This window comes from Armigeres subalbatus, chromosome 3 (assembly GCF_024139115.2).
Source record: "Armigeres subalbatus isolate Guangzhou_Male chromosome 3, GZ_Asu_2, whole genome shotgun sequence".
Classification (NCBI taxonomy): Eukaryota; Metazoa; Arthropoda; class Insecta; order Diptera; family Culicidae; genus Armigeres; species Armigeres subalbatus.
Window position 1 is genome coordinate 202,793,192 of NC_085141.1, and position 20,392 is coordinate 202,813,583.

At 39.9% G+C, this 20,392-nt stretch overlaps 1 protein-coding gene across 1 annotated transcript in view; it reads left to right on the forward strand.

Moving 5' to 3' along the window:
* The window catches only part of LOC134226764 (kelch-like protein 18), a 121,504-nt gene that overhangs the window by 38,168 nt on the left and 62,944 nt on the right, over nucleotides 1–20,392 (forward strand). The window contains exons 5-6 of the mRNA XM_062707736.1: nucleotides 9,965–10,127; nucleotides 10,191–10,240. Of these exons, the coding sequence (XP_062563720.1) occupies nucleotides 9,965–10,127; nucleotides 10,191–10,240 (213 nt within the window). The remainder of the gene's footprint in view (nucleotides 1–9,964; nucleotides 10,128–10,190; nucleotides 10,241–20,392) is intronic.

A 20,392-nucleotide genomic window follows, 5' to 3' on the forward strand; every position in this document is an offset into this window, starting at 1 on the left:
AACAAATTTTGAGTTCCTCTTTCTCGGTTATTTTAGGAACTGAAACAATTTGGTCAGAAAGCGTTAAAAGCGAGGAAGTTTTTGGTAGTGATTATAATGTTTTTAGAGATGACCGAGATCTCGTCTTAGCGCAAAGAATGTCTGGCGGAGGTGTTCTCATCGCAATTTCCTCAAAACATAATTCGGAGCTCATTGATTCTACCAAATTTAATGAATTTGAGCATGTGTGGGTAAAAACGCATATTGATGGTGAAACTCACATTTTTGCAACAGTGTACTTTCCTCCAGATCAAGCTTGTAAATCCTCATATGAAAAGTTCTTCCATAATGCCGATGAAATTATTTCCCATTTTCCTCCTGAATTCAAAGTTCACATTTACGGCGATTTCAACCAACGTAATGCAGACTTCATTCCAGATTCTGAGAATGAAAGTATTTTGCTGCCAGTTGTCGGTAAAAATGAGACTTTACAATTTATTTTTGAAAAAACTGCATGTTTAGGTATGAATCAAATTAATTATGTGAAAAATCGACAAAATTGTTATTTGGACCTATAATTTACAAACACTCTCGATGATTTCTGTGTAAATGCAGCCACCTGGCACGACGCCATGTTTCTGTAGCCAACATCTCAGTGTAAAATTCATGATGGTATGTGTTTTGTTTACAAACATCACATTTGATTCCCATTAGGATACAGAACTGTCAGTGGGATACGGTCGCGCAATGTTGGCTGCAAAACAAACCTATTGTGTGAGATAGGGATGCCACCGGGCTGTGTAAATGAGTCTCTATCGCCGTTATGGAAAAATGAAGCATTTCAAACAGCAATAGAATACTCTGTATTTGGGCATCGGAACCATGATCCTTATGGCTATGATTTCGAAAATATTCTCGATTATAAAAATGACAACATTAAACAAAAATTGAACAGAGCTAATTGGCAACAAATTTTACAAAATCAAACTGACATTGAATGTGCTGTTACAGACTTTTATGCAATTTTATTAGACATTGTTCGGAATGAAGTACCACTCGTGAGGAAACGTCGCAATTATAACTCAAAAAACCCAATATGGTTCAACAAACAAATTTGAAAAAACCGAAAGCAAAAGGCTCATAAACTTTATAAACAATACACAAGTCAAGAAAATTTAGAAAACTATTTGAATATTTGCGATCAACTTAGTTTAGCCATGTCTTCGGCTCTTACGGAGTATAATGCTAAAACCGAAAATGAAATCAAATCATGTCCAAAAAACTTTTTCAAGTATGCCAAAACCAAGCTAAAATCCAGCAATTTTCCATCGAAAATGACTTAAGATGAAAAATTAGGAGATAATGCTGATGTAATTTGTAGTCTTTTTGCAACCTTTTTTCAAGAGACATATACCGTTTTTCGAAAATGGTCGTGATTATGAATATTTTTCACATCTTCCTGACTATTTAAGCAGTGTTGTTGTGAACCAAATTAATGTAACGGAGATTTTGGCAGCTCTACAGAATTTGAATGCCCCGAAAGGATCCGGACCAGATGGAATCCCACCTATGTTTTGAAAAAGTTGGCAAGCGAATTTACGTCACCTTTATTTTTGTTATTCAAGTTATCTTTAGAAACCAGTAGCTTTCAAAAGAATGGAAGAAGTCTTTTCTAATACCAATTTTTAAATCAGGGAAAAAATCTGATATTGGAAATTATCGTGGAGTAGCCGTTATCTCATGTATTCCTAAACTTTTAAATCAATCATCAATAGAAGGATGTTCAACCAAATAAAACATATAATAACAGATGCACAACACGGGTTCTTTAAAGGACGTTCGACTACTACCAATCTTTTAGAATTTGTAAATTACTCATTGAATGCTATGGACAAAGGTAGTCATGTTGAGGCGCTTTACACAGACTTTAGCAAAGCATTTGATAGACTCGATATTCCTATGATGATTTTCAAGCTTGAGAAATTGGGAATTGAGATGAGACTCCTTAAATGGATTAAATCATATTTAACTGACCGCCAACAAATAGTACGATTTGAAGGGAAACAGTCGCTTCCAGTCAATGTAACATCTGGAGTTCCCCAAGGCTCGCATATAGGACCTTTTCTATTCATATTGTTTGTAAACGATATATCACTCATTCTTAAGCATCTTAAAATCCTTATTTATGCGGACGATATGAAACTATTTATGGAAATCAAAAATACTGTTGACAATGCCATCTACTTGAACGAAATACGCATATTTGATAACTGGTGTAACAAAAGCTTACTACAACTTAATGTCAAGAAATGTAATTTGATCACTTTCAGTAGAAAACGGAGCACACCATCGATAACTGTAACTCTAGGAAATCAACCAGTAAAAAAATGTGAAAGGGTTAGAGATTTGGGTGTAATCTTAGATGCTAAGCTAACTTTTACTGACCACTACAACACCATTATCCATAGAGCAACAAATATGCTCAGTTTTATTAAAAGATTTAGTTATAACTTTCAAGATCCTCTACAATTAAAACTTTGTACGTTGCGTATGTCAGATCAATTATAGAATATTGTAGTATTGTATGGTCTCCGTATATGAAATCACATGATGATCGAATAGAATCAATTCAAAAGCAATTCCTTTTATATACCTTACGCAAATTAGGGTGGAGAACATTCCCACTTCCGTCGTACGAGGCGCGATGTATGCTTATAGATATCCAATCATTGAAAAAGCGTCGTGAGTTTGCCATGATCTCATTTGTGAATGATATTGTTTCGCACCGCATTGATTCCACCAAACTATTGTCTTGTTTAAATTTTTACACTCCTACTCGGCAATTGAGAAATCGAAACTTGTTTGCCACCTGTCATCATCGAACAAATTATGCAAAATTTAGTCCAATGAATCAAATGATGTCTGTTTACAATCAGTATTGTGAAGCAATTGATTTAGCCATGCCTCGTATGAGCCTAAGAAAATATTTTAGGAACATTAGTTACAATAGAACATAGTTATAAGTTTTTTAATGTAGTCTACATTATGTTTGACGAAATAAATAAATATAAATAAATATAATGTAATTAGGAATGATGGTGATGATTGTGCGCAGTAACAAATCGTACGTCCGAATGAAACGAATATGTATCTTACTAACTAGGGTGAATATTTCAAATATTTTTTCTGGTTTCACTTGAGATTTGAAGAAAACATTCCGAATTCTCCAGTAGCCTTGCGAGCAAAGGTGTAGGATTGGCAATCCGGAGATGGCGAGTCCGATTCTCGGTCCGGTCTAGGATGTTGTCGGGTTGGAAACTTTCTCGGCACCCTGGGCATAGTGTATCCATTGTACTTGCTACAAAAGATACATTCTCATGCAATGGAGGACATAGACAAGCTATCAATTAATTACTGAGGCAATGCTAATAGTATACTAAGTTGAAAAGCAAGCCAAGTTCCAGTTACACATTCCAAGCCATTGAAAAGAAAAAAAAAGGTACCCGGCAGAACGTGAAACGTTATAGACGGAAGCGGAGACAGCAAATCCGCCTTTTTCAGGAGAAGAACACTCCAGTTCGTTCGAATCGCGCCGTGGACTAAGACAAGGTGATGGACTTTCGTGCCTGATTTTCAACAGATCCAGTCAATGTATTTGTTTCGCGGATTACATGGACATTGTTGGCCGAACATTTGCAAAGGTGGCAGAACTGTGCACCCGCCTGAAACGTGAAGCAACAAAAGTTGGACTGGTGTTGAATCATCGAAGACAAAGTACATGCTTGTGGGCGGAACCGAGCGACTGGGCCCGCCTGGGAAGCAGTGTTACGATAGACGACCACTCGACCTTCGAGGTGTCCGAGGAATTCGTCTACCGTGGATCCTTGCTAACGGCTGATAACAATGTTAGCCGTGAGATACGAAGGCGCATCATCTGTGGAAGTCGGGCCTACTACGCTGATAAGACCGGTAGAGGACGGACATGAAACATGGTCAATGTTCGAGGAGGACTTGCAAGCACTCGGAATATTCGAGAGACGGGTGCTTATGGCCATCTTTGGCGGTGTGCTAGAAGACGGTGTGTGGCGGCGAAGAATACGAGCCGAAGGATACGAGCTCGCCCAGCTCTACTGCGAACCCAGTATTCAGAAGAAGGTAGCTAAAGCCGGAAGGGTACGATGGGCAGGGCATGTTGCAAGAATGCCGGACAGCAACCCTGCAAAGATGTTATTCGCTTCCGATCCGGCAGGTACGAGATGGCGTGGAGCACAGCGGACGAGGTGTGCAGACCAGGTGCAAAACATTCAAGGATGAAGAGATGCGGCCTCGAACCGTGTATTGTGGCGTCAAGTTGTTGGTTCAGTGTTATCTGTTTGGATATAAACAAAATAAATGAAATGAGCCCCCAAAGAAATCATAAGGCGGGTCGGTGCTACTGAAACAGGTTACAGGATGGCGCACTGCACAGTTTAACCCGGAACTGCTAGAGGAGGCACTACGATGGGAAAGTCGGATTACAGGACTATGCGGCGACGAATTAACTGAGGTACTAACACGTGCCTGCCACATAACGATGCCAAGAAACACCAAACCTCCCAGTAATCGACAATCAGTGTTCTGGTGGTTGAACACGATCGCAGATCTCCGTAGAACATGTCTTAGAGGTAAAAGAAGGTTGCGACGTGCTAGAACAGACGCTGGAAGAGTCGATAGACGCCGGGTTTTCCAGGCAGCGAGCAGAGCTCTGAACTACGAGATAAAATGTAGTAAGAAAGCCTGCTTTGAGCGACTGTGAAGAATGGTCCATGACACTCCATGGGGGATGCATACAGGATAATGATGGCTAGGATCAACAGCACGCTTCCTAAGAGATCCCCAGAGATGTTAGCCAGAATAGAAGTTATTTTCGAAACATGAATCATCTAACTGGTCCGCTACACCGTACGAGACAGTCGACGTGATACCGCTAGTGACTAACGAGGGGCTTATCGTAGCTGCAAGAAAAGCGTGGTTTGAATAGGCGATTACACTTGACGTAAAGAATGCGTTTAACAATGCTAGTTGGTCAGCTATAGCTGACTCCCTGCATCGCTTGAGGGTTCCGGATTATCTGTGCAGGATACTGAAAAGTTATTTTCAGTCATATTATTGATATACGACACCGACACCGGTCAGCAGTCGATAGAAGAGTCAGCGGGTGCTCCACCAGTGATTGATCCTCGGACCGGTTCTCATGTACGACGGAGTGACATGCTTAAGTCTCCCAGCTGGTATACTAATAGAAGATTTCGCGGATAACGTAATACTAGAGGTGACGGGTGACACTCTCGTTGAAGCCGAACTGCTTCGTATGCGATTGGCAGAATCGAGGAATGACTCAACTCGAGGAGGTTATCCCTTGCACATCACAAGACCGAGATCGTTGTAGTGCATAACCGCCATGGGTTGCATCAAGCGAGGATAAGAGTAGGGATCTCCACAGTTAAATCCGTGAGGTTATTGAAGCATCTGGGTGTGATGATCGACGATAAGCTCAATTTCACGAGCCACGTCGATTATGCATGTCAACGGGCATCACTGGCGATAAAGTCTTTATCCAGAATGATGTTCAACAGATCTGCGGTGCATAGTCAAGTGCGTAGGTTCATAGTGGGTATATTGTCATTGTCTATCATCCGCTACAGCGTACCAGCATGGGCCGTAGTACTAAATGCCAAGTACAATGGAAGAAACTTATCAGAGTACACCGGCTGATGTGTCTACAAGTCGCAAGCGCATATCGTACCATATCATATGAGGCGGTGTGTGTTATAGCTGGGATGATGCCGATTGACATACTCCTAGAGGAAGATGTAGAGCAAGATGAATACACAGCTAGGTGTTTCAATGTGCTCAATTTATGGACGAGAAGAAGGCGGGGGTGAAAAATTCATTTTCGGTGCAAAACATAAACAAACCGGCTGGCTCTCCCATACTAAAATCCAAGATGGCTGAATCGTGAATTTGGCAGATTGGAACACCTAGTCGTGTATTCATCTTGATGTATTGCGAGAAGATAGAAAAATTCGAACGAGGGTCCGACGGTCGACCGTCGGAAAGTTGTTCCGCAAACGTCAAATCACTTGTTGCACGGAAAATAATGTTGGTTGATTTTTTCGGTGTGAATGTTGATTATTGAAATCAAAGAAAATATGTAACTTTAATCGAGTGTTACATGCCGCTATATATTTTAAATAAGTTTTATGGTACTTTTAAGGCATATCGGAACGTATTTATGCGATTTTGAAACATTTTAGACTTCTCTAATTTCTTGATATTAAGGAATATCAACACTTTTCGCACAGTGCATGTCATTTGAAGTTTCCGACACTCAGTCTTCTTCTTCTTCTTTGCTCCGCAAAATTAGAAGTTTTGTCTGTTCTCGCAATAGAGTACTTTAACGAAAGGCACTCGCTGCAAGTGCGATGTGACAAGAGAGCAGCTTGGTTGCTCAAATGGCAGAGAGCATGGGACATCACGGTCAAAGTTCGTTGGACCCACAGGCTAATTCCAGATGTGTCGAGATGGGTTAGTAGGAAGCATGGTCAGGTCAACTTCCACCTATCACAGGTGTTGTTTAAACATGGCTGCTTTAAAAATTTCCTGCATAGGTTCGGGTTCGCTGATTCTGCGTGTAGGTGAGGTAGAATCGGCAGAGCATGTGATGTTTGCATGTCCGCGATTCGATGTTGAGCGCAATGCCATGCTGCTTGTCAGCGGCATGGATACAACCCCGGACAACCTCGTTGAGATGATGTGTCGGGAAGAGGTTACACCCAGGTTTTTTTTTACACGGTTGGAATTCATTAATTTCTCGGTTAACCTGAACTTTCACAACTTTGTTAATACCCCCTGAATTTTCTTTGATTTTTTGTGAATTTTTTCGTGGGGTTAACTCATTGCTTCATTGACCCTGAAGGTCTTAAACGACCAAAACCAAACCGTGTAAAAAAAACCTGGGTGTATATGGAATGCGGTGAACACAGCAGCTCAACAGATTATTTATTTATTTATTTATTTATGTTGTTTAACATCAACAGACAACATGTGTCCCAATGATGTATACTAAACTAAAACTAAAGTACAGTTTAGATGACAAAATACACACATACAATTAGAAATTGTCAAAATATAAAATATAAAAATAAAACATGTGATCTAAAGTTATTCAAGAATTCCTTCGTCGATTAACTCTATAGAAGTTCCGTCGAAGTTTGTCACGGGTCAAATGGAAATCAAAAACTGCTGCCACTCTGTTGAATACACGTTGTAAACCATTAATGGCACTCCATGATCCATAATTAGTACGGCGATGAGAGAGTCGTAGCATTGAATTATTACGCAACGGCCGGGGTTGCACGTTTATATTTATTTCCTGCAAGATTGTTTCACAATCCGTCCTTCCTTGCAGCATGTCGGCTACGGTCAATGCTCGGCAAACATCTCTACGGATATGCAGGGGTTGTAGATCAATCAGCTGGCAACGGCTTTCGTAGTCAGGTAAACGATAGGGGTCCCTCCAAGGTAGCCCTCTGAGAGCAAAACGAAGGAAGCGACGCTGGACTGATTCGATTCGCTCGGTACCGTTATTGTAGTTAGGACATCAAACAGCTGATCAGTACTCCAGTGTGGATCGTACGAGAGAACAATATAGCGATTTTAGGCAGTAGATATCCGTAAACTTCTTTGTTACTCTAAATACAAATCCGAGAGCTCTTGATGCTTTGTCAATTACATAAGTTAGATGATTTCTATAGGTTAATTGCGAATCCAGCTCAATAATCGTATTATGGAGATTGTAGTCAAAAAACATCAGCTGTTTCTTTCGAGAGAAGGTAATTATCGAGCATTTGGCCGGATCGACGCGTGGATTCGCTTAGCATGAATGAAAATCGAGTTACTAGGGATACGCTTACTGCCCTTGCTGTTTGAGTATTCGTCCAAAAAGTACTAGATAGGTAGAATAAATTCAACCAAATATCAATGAAGGTGTAATTAGGGATGTTCCGATACTTCAAAATATCGATATTTGATTCGATACGATAATCGAATCAAAGTATCGATATCACCGATATATTGGAATGAAAATATCGATATATCGGAAAATCAAATGATATTTCAAAAATCAATATATATATATTGGATGTATTTATTCATTTTCTATCGTATTACCGTATAACCAATTTACAATAATTATCAGAAATGACTTTTTTCTGTTACTTAATCCAATCTGCTTCTAGAGTGTTCGAGTCCCACAATCATCGGCGGTGCCGTACGTCGTTGTTTTACCCGGTAGAGACGGCGTTTACAGCACCTCACTGACCTCACTATTTTCCGTTCGCTAGAAAAAATCAACTGAAGTTTTGAGAAATTTGCTAATTTTTTTTTGTATTTCTCCTCGGGTTATTCTGATTTTTGACAATATTAAATTCTCTCTTCAGAATTTCCAAGGAAGTTTTTTAAAGTTCAAATTTAATTCTTAAATAAAATTCAGAATTTCCACAAGAAAATCCATTAAAATATTCTTAACCATAAAGGAAATTTTCTTAAACTTTCACGAGAAATTTTCTTTTTGTTTTACATGGAATTCTCTTAGATTTCTTCAGGAAATTTTCCTCGATTTTCACAGGCATTCTTCAAAATTATCGCAAAAAGTTCTATCAGAAAAAAAAAATCAAAATTGTCATCATTTCATATGCTTTCTAATACTTTTAACTCCCTATCCACAAATCTCTTCCTAATTTCTGAAGTTGATTTATCTAATTTATCATGGGATCACGCCAAACAGATAATTGCATTCGCAAAAGGATTCAAGGACCAGCGGCCTGACAGATGTTGCACAACGGTGCGTCAATGCAAAGTGTCGAGTTGAGAACTATTTACTATAAGAACTAGTTCATTATTTGAAAATATAACTATTAACTATCAGCATCATCACTTCATAATTAAAAAAAACAAATACACAGCTGACAGAAAAGTTTGAAAGTCAAAGGAATACCCTCTGAAAAATGAAAATTTGTTATAATTCGAGTCTTTGATTTGAATTATTGGCATATCAATAAAATATCAACTTCATTAAATTATTTTTTCTGAAATAAGTATCGTAAGAATCATATATAAGTCTTTTCGAAAAACTAGGAAGCTTCTCGAAAGTTAGACATCGAAAATATAGAGAATTTCCTAAAGAATATCAGTACCGAACAAAAAATTCCCGCTCAGATCAGCTTCGAACTATTGACGATGCGAATGAGAGGCCCCAACCTATATCTCGCATCTATAGTCGCTTCGTTGCATGGTGTGTGGAAAGTGTGCGTTACATGCTTCTTTTTGTTAATGACACCTTCATTGGAATTTTATTGAATTTCTTCTACCCAGTAGGACGAAGACTCAAACAGCAAGGCCAGTAAACGTATCCCTAGTAACCCGCTTTTCATTCATGGTGAGCGAATCCTCCACGCAAAGTGGTGCCTCGTGCAAACAACAGCAAACAGCAGATGGCAGTGATGCTGGAACAAAAAGTGCAATGAGCTTTGCGTTCAAACTGCAATTAGTTTTATCTAAATAACTTTTTTCACGAACATCGGATCACTTTGCGGTCTTCCAATGGAAGTTTATTGGTAAGATTTTCTATGATGTAGTTGAATCGATTTATAGTTAGCGAATAATGGGACACCTTGGGGATTTTTTCTTTGTAAAGGTAGATTTCCCCATAGTAAATCATATGGAAAATTAAAATCGCCGGCGTTAAAATATAATTTCACCAATTGAGCTGAAATTTCGTACATGCATTATAAGACCCAAAAGGCTTCTGATAAATATGAGGGAACGATTTTTTTTCATATATCCATGTCCCAGGCCAGTATCTATATCCCAACATAATGGGTATGATTCGACGTGTTAAGAAGATAAAATAACTAATAGTTATCATATTAAATATGTTTTGCAGGTTTAACTAAAAATGGAGAATCTGTGAGTACAGTTGAAATATACGATCCCGCAACTAAGGAATGGAAAATGGGTGAAGCAATGTCAATGCTTCGTTCCAGAGTAGGGGTAGCAGTAATGGAAGGAAAACTTTACGCATTTGGCGGTTTTAATGGAACTGAGAGGTGGACTTTTTATGGTTTAGGAATCTAACATTATAATCATTTTTTTCTACTTTTATCATATAGGCTATCAACTGTCGAGGTGTACGATTCGAAGCAAAAGAAATGGAGTCAAGGTAAGTTTATTGGTTTTGCTTTCCTCTTCTCATTTTTCGAATTAAACTCGAATCAAATTTAAAAGTGGCAGTTCAATAATTACCGAATAATTGCAAAGTAAGATTACTCTTAACAGAAATCGAATCGTTTATGACAGCTGTCTTTTTTCAAAGCACAACTATTTTAACTTAATTTAGGTTAAATCAGGCAATGAGACACAGCTTAAATGTACGCAAAGACTGTAAAATCATTCGAAACCGAACTTTTGATATAAGGCTGGAGGTGACGCTAGACGCTAGACTGGAGGTTTCTCCAATACCAATTAGCTTACGAAGGATCTCCGTCGGCCTCCGCAGCTCAGCTGATACTGATTTGTATTTGTATTTATTTTTTTTTTTTTTTTTAACTATTGTATTTATTTGGCAGGCTCAGGCGTGTATAACACTTAACGGAGCCGAGACTCTTAATGATATTTACAATCGATATCATCTTATTATCAACTGTTAGTAAGGGACAGGGACAAAGACCAAGATACTCGTGGCGACTCAAGGTTAGATTGCGTAATTTGGTGATGGACGGGGTTGGGATTTAGGTTTGAGGTATTTCAGCTGCTCATCCGGGTATTTGACGTCATGTCTGGTTTGGCGTAGCGTCGTGCTCGGGTTTTAGTTCTTCAGGGAGCATCTTCCGGATGGCCAGAGCTTCATGGTACACGAAACAATGAGACAGAGACAAGAAAAAAAAACTGAGAAAAATTGAAGTATTAAACTTTGATGTCAGACGAGCAAAGAAAGGCATAGATGGCCTGCAAATACACCACATCGCGATCTCCCAAAACACCTCTTAGTTCCCGGAAGGGTTGTTTACCTCGGGCCACAAGGGTATCCAATAGTTGTTCTCTTGAGGCGCCATTTTCCGTGCAATACCAAACTACGTGATCGATGTCATCGTAACCGGCTCCACACCTACAAAGATTGCCATCGACCAGGTTAATTCTATAGAGATGTGCGTTTAGTGAATAGTGATTGGACATAAGCCTCGACATCGTGCGAATGAAGCCTCGGCTTAAGTCCTCACCTCTGAACCACGCTCGCGCAGAAACTTTAGGGACTATGGAAAATAGCCACCGTCCAAGTTCATTGTGTGACCAAATCATTTGCCAATTTTGGAGAGTACTCTGACGGACTAATGGGAAAAACTCGTTGTTCGAGATTTGTCTATCATAAACTTCACCTTCCTGTGCGCCCACCTTTGCTAGCGAGTCCGCCTTCTCATTGCCATAGATTAGGCAATGGGACGGGACCCATACAAAGGTAATCTTGAATGATCTTTCGACCAAATCACGCATCTGCTCTCTTATGTTTGTAAGAAAGTAAGATGCGTGCTTAACAGGTTTCATCGACCGGAGGGCCTCGATAGAACTAAGACTATCCGAGAAGATGAAATAATGGTCTACGGGCTGATCGGAAATTATCCCCAAAGCGAAGTTAATTGCTGCCAGCTCAGCAACATAAACCGAGCACGGTTCCTGAAGTTTTCGGAAGGTGGTTGAATTTTCATTGAAAACACCGAAGCCAGTGGATCCGTTAATGCGAGAACCATCAGTGAAATATCTGTTGTTGCAATTGACATGTCCATATTTTTCGGAAAAAATGGAGGGAATAGATATTTGTCGAAGGTGATCTGGTATTCCTTGAATAGCATGTTTCATGGACAGATCGTATTCAATTGAGGAACTGTCGTTGATGAAGTGGGCTCGAGGTGGATTATAACATGGAAGACAAAGATCTGACGATATGTAGGTGAGGTAGACCCTCAGGAATCTTGACTGACGAATCAGATCAAGCATATTATCGAAATTTTCCAAGACAAGTGTGTTACTTGTTCCACATTTGATCAGTATTCTAAGTGAGAGTTCCCAGAAACGGTGCTTTAAAGGAGTGACTCCAGCAAGTACCTCCAGGCTCATGTTATGCGTTGAATGCATACAACCAAGGGCAATACGCAAACAACGATACTGAATTCGTTCCAATTTGATCAGGTGGCAATCAGCTGCTGAGAGGAAGCAGAAAGAGCCATACTCTAAAACAGAGAGAATAGTCGTTCTATAGAGTTTGATGAGGTCATCCGGGTGAGCACCCCACCATGTTCCGGAGATAGAGCGTAGAAAATGGATCCTTTTCCGGCATTTCTCTACCAAATAATCAATATGGGGTTTCCAGGTACATTTGGAATCAAACCAGACTCCAAGGTATTTAGAAGATAAAGATTGATTGATGTCATCATTCAACAGCTTTAGTTTCAGTTGAGCAGGGTACCGCTTCCTAGTAAACACAACCAATTGAGTTTTTTGCGGTGAAAACTCGATCCCCAAATGTCTGGCCCAAACAGTCAGATTATCTAGGGTACTTTGCAATGGTCCTTGCAAGACAGCTGCACATGGACCTCTTAGAGAGACCACGGCATCATCTGCAAGTTGTCTGAGCGTGCATTGTCCTTCCAAACAATTGTCAATATCTTTAACATAGAAATTATAAAGCAAGGGATTTAAACATGATCCTTGGGGAAGGCCCATGTAGCTATTTCTGGAAGTTGTCAGGGTGCCGGAAGTAAAGTTCATATGTTTCACTGACAACAAATTGTACAAGAAATTATTCAAAATAACGGGTAATACATTAATGTGCAGATTTTCTGACAGTACTTCTATGGAAACTGAATCGAAAGCGCCCTTAATATCCAAAAGCACTGAAGCCAGTTGCTCCTTGTGCGCATAGGCCAGCTGTATATCTGAAGAGAGCAACGCTAGACAGTCATTTGTTCCTTTACCTTTTCGAAACCCGAATTGAGTATTTGACAGTAATGCATTTTGCTCGACCCAATGGTCAATTCTTGAGAGGATCATTTTCTCATGCATGATAGCATGGCAATCGGTCGGTATGAATTGTGATTAGACGCTTTGACCTGTCGCCATTCTGGTGGCACAATGTTGTACTCCATGAAACAGTTGTACAAGTCAAGTAATCGTCTTTTTGCGATATCTGGGAGGTTTTTAAGAAGATTGAATTTGATGTTATCGCATCCCGGAGCAGAGTTGTTCGATGAAAGAAGAGACATAGATAGTTCCAGCATTGAGAATGGTCCACCCAAAGAACCGGGATCAGTGATTGATTCTCGAAATAGCGGTTCTGCTGGTACGGAGTCTGGACAGACCTTTTTTGCGAAGTTGAATATCCATCGATTGGAGTATTCTTCACTCTCGTTGGTGGAAATGCGGTTCCGCATGTTGCGGGCCGTTTTCCAAAGTGTTGTCATTGAGGTTTCTCGAGATAGTCCCTCGACAAAACGTCGCCAGTAGCTACGTTTTTTGCCTTGAGAAGATTTTTGAGCTTTCTTTCAAGCCTCAAATACTCTTCGAAAATCTCAGACCTTCCGTGTTTACGGAAAGCCTTGAAGGCATTAGATTTTTCAAAATACAACTTAGTACATTCATCATCCCATCCAGGAGTGGATGGTCTTCTTATGACAGATGTACTTGGAACGCGTCATTTCTGAGCTTCTAGTGCGCTTTTTGAATCAACTCGGTAAGGAATCGATATTCATCCAGTGGTGGCAGAATATCAGTTGATTCAATACCAATTTCTACCGCCGATGCAAATGTTTGCCAGTCAATGTTCCTCGTGAGGTCGAATGGAACCTGAACTGGTACTGATCGTTGATAGCCATTTTTGATTGTGGTGACTATCGGCATGTGGTCACTACCATGGGGATCTTGGATTACATTCCACGTACAATCTAATGATAGTGAATTTGAGCATAAAGACAGATCTATTCGACTTTCTTGACCTTGAGGTCCTATTCGAGTTACTTCACCTGTGTTCAAGATATTCAAGTTGAAATCGTCGCACAAATCATAGAAAATAGGCGCTCTGTTATCGTCTCTGGTTTCGCCCCATGCAATACCATGCGCATTCATATCGCCCAATATTAAAACTGGGGATGATAGAAGAGAGACTGCGCTCCAAAGGTGTCGACGACTAAGCGAGGTATTTGGAGGAATATAAACTGAAGCTATGCAAAGATCTTTATTCTTTACATTTACTTGGCAAGCGACGATTTCCAAGCCATTTACAATTGTAAAAGGGGTGACATTTTTTGATCCCCAGAAGAACGCCACCATAGTTATCATCCCGATCTTGGCGAATAATGTTAAAATCGTGGAAATTGATTTCATCTTCAGAAGAAAGCCATGTTTCACAGAGTGCAAATATATCGCAATCGGAGTTGCGAATTAAAAACTTAAACACGTCCAATTTATGTTTCAGACTATGACAGTTCCACTGCAGCACAGTGATTGTATCTTGTATGGCCGTATTATCCATCGAAAGTTACAAGTCCTGCAAGAAGGGCCATGAAACAGTCAATTGCTTCAGATAACTTTCAACTGTTGGAATAAAGAGGTCAATGATTGGCCTCAATGAATTCGGAATATTGAATAAGTTCAAAATACGATCCACAAGGTCCTTAAAGGATATCAATCCTCGCTTGGACGAGATTCTTTTCTTGGAAGTGCGAGTAGCAGTTTTCTGCTCGGAGATATTCCTTGACTGATGTTTCTTTGTAACATCAGTTTTAGGCAATGGCGGGAATGTCTTACTGCAACATGGGTCAAAAGGAGCAGTATAGACAGGCTGCTTCGGAATTTTAAATAATCCCCATTACCATCAGATTTGGGCAAGCTTCTAGGGATGATTTTTGTTTTCTTACGGCGCAATCCCGGGAAGACGGTTTCTTCCTCTCTTTCGGGCACGTGTACCTCCGCAGAAACATCCTTATCGGCTACGTCAGAGTCCGATTCGTCAATGGAAATGACATCATAAAAGTCACTAACTTGAACGGCAGCTGAAATAGCGGACGTGGCGTTGGCAGTTGCGGATGTGTGTTGCGACTTCACCATTTCCGCATACGACTGCTTGGAGCGCTGTACCAGCGAGCGCTGCACTCGTTGGGTGCGCCTTTTGTACACCGGCATTCTTGCAAACTATGGGGAGGATCCAAGCCACAATAAGCACACTTTGTTACTTGTTGTTGGCAGGTCTCCTCCCGATGTCTTTCAAAACATTTGCCACAACGGGGCTTATTGTCACAAAACTCGGCAGTATGCCCCAACTGTTTGTAGTTGGTACAATTAAAAACCCTGGGTACAAAAAGACGGACCGGAAACAACATATTTTCGATATCTACATATTTTGGGAGTATCGAACCGGCGAACGTCCCTCGAAGTGAGCCTGACTTTGAATACACTTTTTGCCATCTACCGTGGCAGCTGAATGCAACTCCTTGCAATCCAGAATATCCACGGTAGACTTTATTGCATTCTTCAAGCGGCCTTTTCCCGCAAGTACATCCTTGCAAGTCAGGCTCGCTGCGTTTATCACACCTTCAACCTCGACCTCCCGCGAGGGCACATAAACCAAATATTCTACATTATACAGTTGGTCTTTTGCAATAGCATTTGCATCCTGATATGTAGGTGCGGTTACACGTAGTTTATTCCGATTGATCTGATGAAAATCAGTTTTCGGAAAACGACGCGTCAAGTCACGTTTGATTCCTAGAAAATCAATACTTTTTACTTTCTGCCGAAAGTAAACAACCCAGGGACCAGGTGAGGAAGCCTGGTAAAATCGCGTGCGGACAACATTATCTTTGGGAGGCGTTTCGCCTCCGTTCTCTTCATCCATCAATTGCGGGATGAATTCAAAATTGATAAACAAAAAAAATAATAATAATAAGAAAGAAAAAAGAAACTTAGGTCTAAATTAATTAGTTAATGTTTAGAAAAAAATTAAAAGAGAACTACTAACTTTAATTACAAAATCCAAAATTTGTATTCTCGTATCACTCTAATTTTGTCGCACTATAAGCAAGCCGACGGTAACTGGTGAACGACAGACAGACAGCGGCTCGACCACTGCTGTGTGGTGAGTGCACATTGGTTGCAATGGGAACGGTTAGAACAATACACTTTGTTATACTTATCCGTTCCTGTTCGAGTAGGTAGATGCTGCGCTGGTGCTGTTCGGCCTCTCTGTTGACTTGATGGAGACCGAATAATATCACTTGTAAATGCACGCGTAGCCCTTTAGCTATACGTGCACCTTCTTCGACGATCACGAATCGCCTTAGACAGCCACTTAATCCACAGTGGGAATGACGCGGGAGGATATAAAAACTCACTTTTGTGAGAAAAACTCCACTGTTTAGACAAAATAACTGCCTGCGATGGAGACACGGACATTCACATCCGGCTACTTCAAGCGATCGGCAAAGAATGTATTTGTATTTATTGATTACATCCAACTGACCAAATATGGTCTTATTGAACTACTTACACTATACTACATTCACAGAGCATACATTTATAGGTAACAGGAATTATTCAATGCATACAAACAGATTTACAAAACTCATTACAATAAACAGCATTATAAACAGTAATAATATAAATTCAATATTTGCATTCTCGAATAAACATTATCTCAACATATACATTACATTTAACTACGTTTTACAGATTCGGTTTCCAAGTTCCGTTTGAGCGGTTTACAAATTCTCTAAACTTTACTTCGTTTGGCCAAGTATTGCCGGACAGTGCTAACTCTTTTAAATTTGAGTTCAACCTCACCTTAAACGATACGTAGTCCATTGTATTTACATTTTTCCATTTTGGAACTAATTTTACGATATCATTGCAGGTCGATAAATGTGTACTCAATGAGCGTGATATCATAAGACTAATATCATTTTCCGTTGCACACTTATCAATGTTTGTTAAAAACAACGAAAACTTATCACTTTCATTTTCGGTTTGTTGTGAATAACCAGCTATCTCATCAGTTGATTCATGCCGGTACGACAAAGCAATAGGCGTTAATGGCCCGTTTACATATGAGCTAGTTCTAGCGGACAATGCACTGTCCGACAATACTAGCACGATATTAGCATCATGTAAACAGGAATTGTCCTCGCTAATAAGCGTTTACATTATGCTAATATCATGCTAGTATTGTCGGACAGTGCATTGTCCGCTAGAACTAGCTCATATGTAAACGGGCCATAAGTGTCGGTTCACAGCATCTGAAACTGGTTTCCCAATCACATCTGCGAGCGTTTGAGCAATGTTGGCTACTTTTCTCTTCAGGTCTTCGATCTCTTCTTCTACGGGACTAGATGGTTCAGTTCCAGTGGCTGCATCAACAACAGTACGCTCCCGCATTTTACAAAGCGAAGCCATGCACACATTGCAAACCCAAATAATATTGGTTGATAAAGCACACACGTCTGCTTCAGTTAACCCAACACAGCTAGCGTGATACGATTTAGCGCAAAATCCTTCGCACACAGTAAAAAGAGAGTCGATACCGATAGCGAGGGTGCATTTATCACAATGGTTTGCCATTCTGACACAAAACAAATATCCGACGCGATAGGTATTTACAAGCTTTCTGAGCTGATTTAACCAAGTACCGGTGATGATTCCAAATTCCCTGTGTCAGATGGACGGTTCGACACTCGCAGCCTATTTTCCGAATCAACTCTTTTCCACGTATTGTTTGTAGGTATTCATTTACATTGAGTGAGTACTTGCAGCACAAGTAAGACAAAAATGGTTGCAGCTACTTTATTGTGACTGAATCCGATCACATATAAGTTGCAGTAACCTGTGTGGAACATGTGTGCTGCATGGTTATGTTGCGTGTGCCTCAGGGTCTTGTGCTTGTTTACAGATTTCGTGTCTCTATGTAAATTGTGACCGGCACAGCCCCACTTCCGCTCCCGAAATTCAGTTGCTATCGGCCTTTTTGTATGAGATTTAGGGGTTAACGTTGATAAACCTGTCGATGAGGAGCGCTCGGCAAGGTCGTTGAGCTAACTCTGCATATTAGGAAGCTTAGGAGCTTAGGAGTGCAACATCATCCGCCAATTCGAATCCGTCTAGGTAGGGGAAGGGGGGGCAATATGCCCTAGCTAAGCAAACACTGCTCTATTGTAGCATTTGTAACGCTATTCATGGGTATTTTTACATTATGCAACAGTTAAACAAGGTAGCTAGTTGATGCCATTCAAAAATTGTCCAAAATCTCAATCATATTGATAATATTCACATTTTAAAAAAGTGGCGATATTCTGATGCCGGAAAAGTCATGAGGCAAAACGCCTTTTAGCTGGCAGCTCCTAGGGAACAAAGCACCATGCGTCGGCGAATCAGCATTCTGGTATGGATAGTGCGTGGAGACGCAAGTACATTGTAGGATAGTTTCACTAGGGCGTTTTGCCTCGCCAAAATGTTAGATGTTTCTCCAAAATATGGAAATTTTCGGTTTTTCCGACTTTCCCATACACTATTTTGAAACTTGTTTCGCCTAACCTACATAATTTTAGATCTAGTTTTGTTACGGCCATCTTAATGACGGTAAATATGAGGGAAACCACAAAAGGCGTTTTGCCTCGGGGGGGCGTTTTGGGGCATCTTCCCCTACTCCATAATTATAGGCTGCTCATGGTTTGGTTCATGGTCAACCGTACGTACCAAATCTTATTGATTATGAGTAGATAACAGTAGCGGTGATAGAATGCATCATTGCAACCATAAAGAGACAATATATTGTATTGCATACTGTACATTATATGGTAAATTAATGGTTTGTATTTTTTAACCAATAGACCTGTGCAGGAGTTCATCAAATTCACTCAGCCGATGGATTTTGACATTTGAGCGGGTCGTCCACTTGAACAAAAGTTCATCTGCGTTCATTATGCGACCCGCTCAAACGTCATAATTTCTTGGGGTAGTTCATTTTGCGTTAGTCTATAGCCGGCGATACCCACATGCGTCCTTCTAACGCCTCGAAAAAATGCTGCAAGTACTGGTAACACCCTGATTAATCTATCTAGCGTTGTTGGTGTGTATTTTTAGCGTGTTTTGTAAATAAGAAATAGTTTTTTTGCCTTAACTCATAGTCCATAGCCCATAGTCCGATCTGTCCAATTTTCAATAGCAATCACTTTTGGCTAGATATTGAGTTCTCCAAGCGCAATTTTTCGCACACTAACGTCACTGTATAGAATATATACAGTGAGTCCAAAAAGTATTCGTCTAGCTGTGTGTTTTCTAGAAAATGTCAAAGATAGAATCTAGTAAGCTCAAAAAAATAAAACTATCGATTACATTGTGTATCACGGTAAAAAATATACACGTCCATGTGAACTGTTCTGCATTTGAATATGCACTACTTTGGAATCACATCAATATCAATAGCTGAGCTCATCGCATTCAAAGACCACCACTTCCATTTGACGTGCACAATATTTTGAATATAAAGCAACAAAATAAAAAAATAGAATTGCCTCAACTCAGATTTGAATAACATACCTTTGATTGAAAGTCCTTCGTCTTACCACGACTCCATCTCACACTTTGAAATACCTCTTGAAATAAGCAGAACAGATGAAAGAACTGTCATCTATTTTTAGAACAACACCAATATCGCTCCACTCTTAAATCAATAGCCTTGAACCTGTGAATTCAATAGCATAGCACTTTCAATTCTAGTGGAGAAATCATTAGTGCTGATCGAAGTGCTAATCATTTCAACACCCAGTGAGTAGCACTTTAATTAATCGTGTTGATGTTATGGAATTGTCTGCATTCAATACACTTGTGAAAGGTGTGACACCACTTCAAAATCAAAGGAATATCATTTTCAATAATAGTGATTGTAAAGTTGATCATTCAATAGATGGAACAGTTAAATTGAGCGTGCTTATTTTTTACCGTATAGTAAATTAATCAATTCATCTTTATTGTTTAAAATCAAACAGAAAAATAAAACAATAACAAAACCAAAGGTAACAAAACATAACAATTCATTAAATACGGGCTCAAAAAGTATTCGTCTGGTCAGGTTTAGCGCGCTTTTGAAACGAAAACAGGAGTTGTAGAACGGAATTCAATATTTCGTTGGATTCCCCTGTGGATCTATGACGGGCTATAGTTCTTGTGGCATGGAACTGACCAAATTAGCCGTAATGGGGGGCGGAATATTCTCCCATTTTTCTTTCAACACTATTTTCAATTCGTTGTTGTTCGAAATATGACTTTCACGAATTTC